Genomic DNA, 10976 nt, shown 5'->3' with positions numbered 1-10976 from the left:
TTACCCCCCTCAACTAGGCCTTTTGAGAGCCATTACCCCCCCTGGACGCTGATGTGGGAAATTGTGTGGGTGCACTCGCCTGCCACATGGATTTTTCTGTATATGTGGCATTTTTTGAAAAATAAAATATATTTTTACCTTTTTAAGTATGTTACTTTTTTAGATATTTTTTTTCGAATACAATTTATAATAAAACATGGATAAAACTACATTATTTAGGCTGATTTTTTTTATTTGGCTAAAAATAATAAAGTTTTAGTTAATCTTTTTTTGAATTTGACCTGAAAATAAAGATTTATACAATTGAAATAAATAGTCAATTCATTTAAAAATTTATAAAAATACATAGTTTGAAATTAATTATTTTGGTTATAATTTTTTATATAGCTCTAAATTATGGTGCTCTAATTTTTTTTTTTTATAGATTTTACCTGAAAAAGTAAAAATACACAGTTAAAATAAATAGTCATTGTATCAAAAGAAGAAACAAACAGTGTACAATTGCAAAAAAAATAATTTACTCTATGGATACATCTTTAGAGCAATAAAAAGGGGCAGCTCGGTGCACTAAACTCCTGCTATGCGCGGGGTCCGGAGAAGGGCCGGACCACAAGGGTCTATCGTACGCAGCCTTACCCTGCATTTCTGCAATCAGTTTTTTTAGAGCAATAAGTATGTTAGAAATAATAAGTTATTTCTTGCAATTGTTCACTCTCTTTATTTCTTCTTTTGATGCAATGACTATTTATTTCAACTGTGTATTTTTACTTTTTCAGTTAAAATATGTAAAAAGTATATTTTTAGAGCACCATAATTTGGAGCTATATAAAAAATTATAGCCAAAATAATTAATTTCAAACTATGTATTTTTACAACTATTTAAATGCCTTGACTATTTATTTTAATTGTATAAATCTTTATTTTCAGGTCAAATTCAAAAAAAGATTAACTAAAATTTTATTATTTTTAGCCAAATAAATTTTTTTAGCCTAAATAATATAGTTCTATCCAAGTTTTATTATAAATTGTATTCGAAAAAAATTATATAAAAAGATAACATACTTAAAAAGGTAAAAACATATTTTATTTTTTCAAAAAAATTCCACATATATAGAAAAATCAAAGTGGCAGGCGAGTGCACCCAAACAATTTGCCATATCAGCGTCCAATGGGGTAATATCTCTCAAAAGGCGTAGTTGGGGGGGGGGGGAAGGGGTAATTAAGACCACAAATAGTTTAAGGTTGTAACTAATAATCCGTGTCTGTTTGTTGAGACATATATATAGTTTACCCGCCTAATTGTTATGTATCATAGTTAACTCCTTTGAATAGGGGTGGGCATATTTCGGTCGGAACCGAATAAACCGACCGAACCGATTTTTTTTAATTTCGGTTTCGGTTATTCGGTTTGTTCGGTCGGTTTTGGTTTAAAATTTTAAAATTTCGGTTTTTCGGTTATTAAGTTTTTTTAGTTCAGTTAACCGAAACCAAATTATTAGCATATATGTTCTTTAAGTTATATATAGGCTAAGCCCATATGTAATAAATTAATGGAATTTTTACCTCCTATAGCAAAGGTTAACACCTTATTTATTTTAAATAAATACCATTTAAAAAAGTTATATTCTATAGATACTTTTTAAGGTTTATAGCAAAATATTTAATTTTGGTTACCTCCTAGCCCTAAGCCACTAAATACGCTAATCAGTTACACTATTTTCTTTCTCTCTCTACTTTGATATATCTCATTCTCTTCCCCCATCTCATTAAAATTTTCGATCTCCTCCTCCTTCCACCGGATGTGTTTCTGCATTAAAATGGCTTTTCCAATTTATCCAGGGAGAGACGCTCCTTATGCGAAGTCAAGGACCAGTTTCAATCGAGATTTACAAATGTCAAGAAGCCATAGTCACGAACATACTCGAACTGCTGCTGAGAATGGACCTCCCTTGCTTACTTGACGAAACAAGAGTGCTAGATGCAATGCTACCGAAGATTGTTTTTGTGACTGGAAAGATGTGAATATAGTTTTTATTGCCAAACAACTCAGAGTGAAATTTCCACGAAGGCGGCGCGTTTTCACTACCGGCTTCCGGTGAACGGCAGATTCGCCGGAAATTAGGGTTTGTTCTTGAACAAAGACGATAGAGTTTGGGGCTGAGCAACTTGATTTTCTGTTAATATATTTCAATGTATTTTCATGTATTTCATTGTCTTTTTTTTCATTGTAATTCAATGTATCTCATTGTATTCCATGTATTTTATTTTATTCACTGTCTTTTTTTCTCATTGTATTTCAATGTATCCCGACGTATTCTATGTATTTCATTGTATTCACTGTCTCTCTATATGCCATGAATGTATTCATAAGTTTTTTTTAATTAATATAATTTATGTATTCAGATGTATTATATAATTTCTCTGAAGATTGCTATGTTTCTGGGGTATTTTTCGGTTGTAAATCTTTTTTATAACTGAAAATACAAAATTTGTGTGTTATAATTGAGTTTGTTGAGTTATATTAGGAGTCTATTGTGTTAATTGATTCATTTTCCGTTTTAAAAACAGTGTAATCCCCTATTTCACGCCGTGAATACAGTCGAATACAATAATTTGTCCAGCTATAATCACATGTTTCACTCCATGAATACAGTCGAATACAACAACTGATTAGCTGGACTTCCCTGATTCACGCCTATTTTTGCTACTGTATTCATGAATACAATAGCTTAAATACATCTTATAACCACATAAAAGGTATCTATAATCCGTAATATAGCAAATGGTATCTATAGATGACTAATTACTACTAAAAGATAGTGCTTTATGAAAATTTCTCTAAATTAATACTATTAGGTCCAATCTATCAAAGACTCAACCCAATTGAGTAAGTCCATCAACTTTCCAATCTTAAAGACTTTCAGTTTATTAAAACTTCCATAGCATATATGATAGATACCGGGAGAATTTTACACAGAGTTGTAATTTATACTATGTTTGAATTTTATGATCCATAATAGTATGCAAAGTTTAGTCTATTTTTTTTCTTCTATAAACACAATATTTCCAACAATTTCGAAGTTTTGGGAAAAATCAACTAATTCACCGGTCGTATTATTATATAGAAGGAGTCCAATATGATAATGTTCAAATAGGAAATCGAACCGAAATTAGAAAAATCGAACTGAACCGAAGTTATTTTAGTTCGGTTTCGGTTACTACCTTTACAAAACCGAAAATCGAACCGAATTTCTTCAAACCGAATCGAACCGACCGAATGCCCACCCCTAGATACAGACTAAAACGGATAAAATAGTTTCATTCTCTACAAGTAGAGTAAAAATGATGCAAATAAAAAACTACGGAATGATAATACTTCTGCTGCCTGTTGGATTTATCGCAATTTTTAACGATCATATATACGGTGGATACCTATATTCCAACAAATTAAAATTTCATATCAAAACATATATGATACCAGGAGCGATGGGGAAGATGTTTTAGACGTTTATAATTTAGTGTATATCTAACACATATTTAAAAAGATAGATCCTTACCTAATAACTTATCACTAATGAAATGTTTTGTGAATTAAAATTTAAAATTTATTTAAAGTGGCAATTATTTTTTTGTATTAAGAGCATTGAATATACACTTACAAAATTTCTCTCTTTTTTATTCTAAGTTGGGCAAATAGATTTTTGAATTTTAATTGCTATTAATAAATTAATTATTGATATGAATAAATTATTTTTACATTTATTTCATTATTAAATATCTTAACTTATATATTTCATTTTTATTTTTTGCTCTTTTTTATTCCAAAAGTAGGTATTTATTTATTCTATAGATAGGTTCCTAATATAGATTTAAAAAATCATAATATTAAAAAATAAAAATAAAAAACTGATAATATACAGGATAAATAAAATATTTTAAAAAATAGGGAAATATCTATTGTACAAAATTGTAGGGGGTCTAATTTTTTAAAAATTTTAAAGCAAAGTTGAGTTGTATACTTAAACGATTTTCAATAGAAAGTAAAAGAAGCGAGTCAAAGGAGCTATCACCCGGTAATTTAATGATTCCAAAGTTCAATTGTAAAATAGGGAAGTATTTCTACTTCTTCCAATTTTCCATTTCCAGCCAATCAGCTGAAAATACGGGACTACGCGGCCAACGCAGCAGTGTCAGTCAGTCCTGCAGCCACGAAATTCGCATAATTGGGCGGGTTTTTGGTGCCTTCCTATTAAGTCGAAAGTGTGAATACATCTCGACAGTTTAATAAATTTGCCATTTACTGCTCTAGCAGGTTAAAACGTAAGCAGAAAAAGATGGTGGAAGTGAATACTGGAGAGAGTGGTTGGGCGGGGGAGAACAGTGAAACATCTTTTTTCTGTGAATAGTGAAAGATTAAGAGGAAAAAGAAGTTGTCAACGTTATAAAACCCCAAGATATGATGATAGTGATACGAAGCAATACATAGAAACGGAAATCTCCACAAAAAAAATTTCCAATTTGGGGCTTGGCTTGGTTGGTAGAGTAGTTCAGATTTTGAGGGGAATTAAATAAGAATGGGGCGGAAGAAGGTGGAAATAAAGCCAATCAAAGACAAGAACAGCAGACAAGTGACGTTTTCAAAACGGAGGAAAGGGCTTCTAAAGAAAGCCAAACATCTCTCCATTCTTTGCGACGTCGATGTTGCTGTTGTCGTCTTCTCCAACCGTCGCAGACTCTACGACTTCTCCAGCACTAACAGGTTCTTCCTTAAAACTCTTCATATCATTAGATCTTCCTTCTTAATTAACAGTCGTTCCTATTTTCGCTACTCTTTCTGTATTTTCTGTTTGTTTGTACTTATCCTGAAGCTGCACTCGATTATTAGATCATATATTAACTCTGCAACCCTAGAAATTCGAGAAGCATTACCGTGATACGTGCTAAATCTCTAGGATGACACCTAGCGATAAATGCTGACACAGACACGCTTTGCATTAATTTACTCAGGGTTACGGACTTACGGTCAGTCTTTGGCTGTTAGTATCTGAGTGTTTTTTTTGCTTGTGATTATAGCGGCGGTAAGCAGTTTGCGCCTATCACGAGGCCTTTCTTTTTGCTAGTTCAAATAATTATAATTATGACATGAATATCAGTAACCGCCTTCTTGAACATTCATAAGCCTGCCGAATATTTGAGGATCTTAGCTATCTTTAATATTTCTCATGTTGAGGATATTCTGATAGTATTATTCTTCTGTATAAAGAATCATAAGAATTATGTATTGGTAAAAATCCGACCGTCACGGCCAAGCTGACCAACGTCCCGCCCAAACGACAAGGCATCAAAAGACGACATGGCCTACTCTACATCCGACACTCTCGATACCCGTCGAGTCAAAAGGAACAATGTCCAGAGGACGACCAAGGCATACTTGGTGTGAGAGAGCGTCATACCAAGTAAATTGCAAGGGTGCCTTGACTAGGGGTGTATAAAAATCCGAAAACCCGAACCAAACCGAAAACCAGACCAAACCGACCAAAAAACCGATACTTTTTGGTTTGGTTTGGTTTTGGTTTTGAAATTTAAAAACCGATCAAATTTGGTTTGGTTTTGGTTTTAATTAAAAAAAACCGAACCAAACCGAATATAGGAGTAACTATTTTAAATTTATTATTAAACCTATATATATGTATACTTTTATACAAAGTTTTATAAATTTTATATTAAATATTAATCGTTTGCACTTTTAGTACAGTTCTTTACCTTTACATTCTAGTTTAATTGGTAGTTTTCTTTTGTTAAGTGTAAGAATCTATTTCATGTTAAAAATAATATATTTTTAATTGAGTCCTTAAATTATTCATCACTATTTGATTCAATTATCATCAATATATCTTGGTAAATAATAGATTTCTCAAAGGGCAATTGATTTGATAGTGTTACGTTGAAAATGTGGTCGCCGAAATGTGTGTTTGGTAGTGTATGTCTTATATTTAAGAAAAAACTGACAAATAACCGAAAAAACCGAAAAACCAACATAAACCGAATCGAGAAAAAACCGACTTAATTGGTTTAATTTGGTTCTAATATTTGAAAAACTGACTTACTTGGTTTGGTTTCTTTTTAGAGAAAAACCGATCCAAACTGAACTATGAACACCCCTATATATAGCAGGGGAAAACCTTCGATGAGGGGGGCTCCTTTCCATCCTCTCTCCTAAATTCTCTCCTTGTAATCTTCGTAAGAAAGAATTAATCTCTAGGAAAACGTGTAAAATTGCCTCTCCTATTAATTAATGGGAGCCACAATGAAGGGTTTCAATAAGATCGATTATCTCTATTTTATTTTATATACTATTTTTCCAATTAGCTCATTGATCTGGAATTTATTATGTCTAACTAAGATTTATCCCTTCATTTTCTCTAATTGATTTGTTCAAGAAGGTCACAATATCTTTTGAGTCAAACAATTTGGCGCCGTCTGTGGGGATTTCTTAGTGAAGTTTCCTAGTCTCTTCCAGATCAAAGACAAGAAACACGATTACCCGCCAGAAAGAGCGCTAAGGCAAAACCCAACCCACGCAGGACAAAGTCGCAGCATGGAAGGGGAAAGAGAGTTGAATAGAGTCACCGAATTTAGAAATCCTCGCCCCATCAACCGTCGAAATACCAAACAAAACGAGCAACGTTACAAACCTGCTCTCATTCATCGTTCCATCGGATGGGGGTAAGGAAAATATCATTTTAACTCACCTTCTTCTCTTTGCTCAAGCAGGAACACAAATGCCGCGCGGGCGAACGAGCAAAGAAACATCTCAATCAAAGAATGAGAAACTACTACAAGACAACCGAAATATCGCCCGCCGATAACATCTTCAGGCCGGAATCAGGCAAAGGAACTCCTGTATGGGCACAAAATAAAAGCGAAACAACAACGTTTCATACTCGCCGACATTAATCCCTCTGATACAAACAATATCAAGCAAACCGGGACTCCCTCGGAGGATGTCTGATTCTCCAAAAACTAGGACTGACGACGGGTTACTATTTCGATAAGTTCGAAATAACACCCTTTAAGGCCAAGGGCCTTCGCCAAAAAGAAGAGTTCGACCTCGATCGAACGACGACGGGTTACTATTTCGATAAGTTCGAAATAACACCCTTTAAGGCCAAAGGCCTTCGCCAAAAAGAAGAGTTCGACCTCGATCGAACGACGACGGGTTACTATTTCGATAAGTTCGAAATAACACCCTTTAAGGCCAAGGGCCTTCGCCAAAAAGAAGAAGAGTTCGACCTCGATCGAACGACGACGGGTTACTATTTCGATAAGTTCGAAATAACACTCTTTAAGGCCAAGGGCCTTCGCCAAAAAGAAGAGTTCGACCTCGATCAAACGACGACGGGCTACTATTTCGATAAGTTCGAAATAACACCCTTTAAGGCCAAGGGCCTTCGCCAAAAAGAAAAGAGTTCGACCTCGATGTAACGACGACGGGCTACTATTTCGATAAGTTCGAAATAACACCCTTTAAGGCCAAGGGCCTTCGCCAAAAAAAGAAGAAGAGAGAGTTCGACCTTGATCGAACGACGACAGGTTACTATTTCGATAAGTTCGAAATAACACTCTTTAGGGCCGCGAGCCATCGCCAAATAGAAAAGTTCGAAATACATCTAAGGCCAAGCGCCGTCAGAAAACAAAAAGGGAAGGAAAGACCGGGACTCGCCATACAGGAATCTATCCCGTACCAAAATCACGAAAAGCGAAAGCAAAGATAAAGTACAAGGTAGATAGCAACGAAAAATTTCTTCTTTATACAAAGTCACCGCGCTAACGGTCGCAGATTACATACAACCCAAGCCAACAATTTAAAAAAAGAAAAAAAAAAAAAGAAAGGAACAACGACAACCTATGATGAATAAAAAAAAAGCAAACAGAAAACAAACTAAGACAGCATTATTTCACTCGGCGTCATCACCGCCACCATCATCGCCATCATATCCAGGAAGCCCACCCTCATCATCCGCGCCCTCCTCGGCCTCCGGAATCGCAGAGTCATAACCACAGTTGACACGAGCCTCTCGCACCTTTGCTCGTGCTTCTTCATATGCGGCCTCAGTAACATTGCCCGCCTCCCCCAAACTCTTGTATATATCTCGCTGAGCTTCAGCATGAACCCAAAGCTCGTGTAAGCGGCGGGGAACAGTGGCAGAGGAAGACTCAATCTGAGCCAACAGTCGTTCCTTTTCAGCCTCAAGAGTCGTGACCCGATCACCTAAGGTCGAAGCTTCCCGGTCGATCTCATCAATGCGCTCCTCAAGCCTCGCCTCCATTAGCGTTGCCGTCGCTCTCTCCGACTCCTGCTCGGACTGGAGGACGCATATAGTGTTCTCTAAGGCCGCCGCCCTTGCTGAAGTCGCAGACCAGGCACTCTCGATTCTCTCCAACCCGGCGACCTTTCTCTCCAACTCTGCCATCTTTCCCATCCACTCTGCACTCATCGCCTCGACCTTGATGAGATTCTGATCCATCTTGGCCAGCATTGACCTCAGTCTCCCCTGCAGATAGTCACACTCCCTTTTCCCACCTCGAGCTCTTCATCCTTCGCGCGAAGTTGCTCTTCGAGCACACTGTTCCTGCGTAGGGGTGTTCATTAAAACCCGAAAAACCGAACCAAACCGACCAAAAAAATCGATACTTTTTGGTTTGGTTTGGTTTTGGTTTTGAATTTTAAAAACCGTCCAAATTTGGTTTGGTTTTGGTTTTAATAAAAAAAAATTGAACCGAACCGACTATAGGAGTAGCTATTTCAAATTTATTATTACACCTACATATATGCATATTTTTATACAAAGTTTCAAAAAATTTATGGTAAATATTAATAGTTTGCACTTTTAATATAGTTCTTTACCTTTACATTCTAGTTTGATTTGTAGTTTTCTTTTGTTTAGTGTAACAATCTATTTTGTGTTAAAAATAATATATTTTTAATTGAGTCCTTAAATTATCCATCACTATTTGATTCAATTATCATCAATATATCTTGTTAAATAATAGATTTCTCAAAGGGCAATTGATTTGATAGTGTTACATTGAAATGTGGTCGCCAGAACATGTGTTTGGTAGTGTATGTCTTATATTTAAGAAAAAACCGACAAATAACCGAAAAAACTGAAAAATCGACATAAACCGAATTGAGAAAACTGACTTAATTGGTTTGGTTCTAATATTTGAAAAACCGACTTACTTGGTTTGGTTTCTTTTTAGGGAAAAACCGATCCAAACTGAACCATGAACACTGGCCTCCATCAACTGCTGATCTCTTTTCTCCAATTCCTCGCCAAGGGATTGAGCACTAGGATTCTCCCTCAGTCGCTCGTGCATCTCACTGCACTTGTTGCGATAGCGTCGATACTTTTCCAACGTCTTCATGAAAATCTTGGCCCGAATGTCGGTCCTGCGCATACTCTCCACTTCCACCATGTACGTCTGAAAGACGAGAAGACGAGTTAAAGCCATATCAACAAGAAAAAATGAGAGAAGTATAAAAGAAAAGTGCAACATACTCTCAAGCCCATAGCGGCCACCTCATTCATCAAATCGATATTTGGAACGTTCCGGAGAGCCTCGTTCTCGACAACAGAACACAAAATGTCGAACTGTGGCACCAGATCCTCCGTGTCCCCCAGGAGATTACCATCCGAAGAAATCTCAAGAATACGGGCCGGTCCTCCCGCACGAACCACCGAGTGGGTAATACCCTCCTCAAACATCCTAACATCGTTAGGATTGAGGTCTGACTCGGATTCATAGTCATCGACAACAACGCCATTTCCTCTTTCAGCAGCTGATGAGGAGGCACGACCAGGTACGAAGGACGAAGGGTACATCCGAAACCACAACGGCAGCCTCGAAAATCTGGCCCCCCGTCGTGGCAGGTTGCTGATCAACGACAGTACTGGGAATCTCCGTTGATGGGGCAGATACGACGGCTGTCTCCATCTCTACGGGCGAGGCAATGCCAACCCCCGCCGCAGATCCTATCGAGGGTGAGTCGTCCAGGTGAATCACAGTCAGAGGGGCTGCCTCGAATTCCACTCGCCGCCTTTTGGATGACCCTTCTTCTTCCTCAGCACGGGGAGACTCACCCGTCGGACGAGCAACACGAGTCGAAACCTCAGTTTGAGAAGTGGCCTCCGCAGGAATAACCACAGCTGTCAACTCGACTGAAGCAACCCTCGACGAAGGCCGAGCGGCCGGTGCTGCAATAGGGCGAGCTGACAATGCCAGCTGACGAAAAGCCAATGGAGGAGCCCTTGCTCTCCGCGCTCTCCCTGGCATCGACAAACATCATATAAGAAACTAAGTGAAAAGAGAAAAAAAAAAATAGCAAACAGAAACGACATCTCACCTGTAAGGGGCCTGCGTCCAAATTTTTCATAAAAGGCCGACCAGGTGCGAACCCTCGCCGTATGGGGAAGGATGGCGCTCACCCACTCGCGGATACCTTCGACAGATGGAGGAGGCAATTTCTCGGCTGCAGAGACATAACAGGGTTTAGTACTGTAACAGAAAATGGTCGGATATATCTCCGACTAAAAACATAAGAAACTTACGTGCAAAGTTCCACTTCTCAGGGAACCCCGTTGGATCTGCCACAATGTGCTCAGTCCGCACATAGAAATAATTCTCGTAGAAACGACGGTTAGCCCTATCGTCCATTTTCACCACCAGACTCTTCGACCCCCGAGGATGCATGTGAAGCATCGTGCCGCGGATAAGCTGAGGGGCGAAGATATTGAGCATGTGATCCAAAGTGATCTCACGACCGGGGAGGTTCCGCAAACTTGAGCAACATAAGGAACAACTTGTACAGGTATGGCGAAAGTTGGGCGGGGCATACCTCGTAAAAACGGCAGAAATCTACCACCAGGAAAGGGAGAGGAAATGTGTATCCAATAAGAAAGGGGTAGGCGTAA

General features: G+C 37.7%; 1 protein-coding gene across 1 annotated transcript in view; it reads left to right on the top strand.

Annotated features, from left to right (window-relative positions):
* The first annotated feature begins 3990 nt into the window (after nucleotides 1-3990).
* The window catches only part of LOC107802986 (agamous-like MADS-box protein AGL27), a 32686-nt gene continuing 25700 nt past the window's right edge, over nucleotides 3991-10976 (top strand). The window contains exon 1 of the mRNA XM_016626571.2: nucleotides 3991-4759. Within this exon, the coding sequence (XP_016482057.1) occupies nucleotides 4575-4759 (185 nt within the window). The 5' untranslated portion in view covers nucleotides 3991-4574. The remainder of the gene's footprint in view (nucleotides 4760-10976) is intronic.

The sequence above is a fragment of the Nicotiana tabacum genome, chromosome 1 (assembly GCF_000715075.1).
Source record: "Nicotiana tabacum cultivar K326 chromosome 1, ASM71507v2, whole genome shotgun sequence".
NCBI classification, from domain to species: Eukaryota; Viridiplantae; Streptophyta; class Magnoliopsida; order Solanales; family Solanaceae; genus Nicotiana; species Nicotiana tabacum.
Note: the sequence above shows the minus strand (reverse complement) of the source record. Positions and strands in the feature narration are given on the sequence as shown.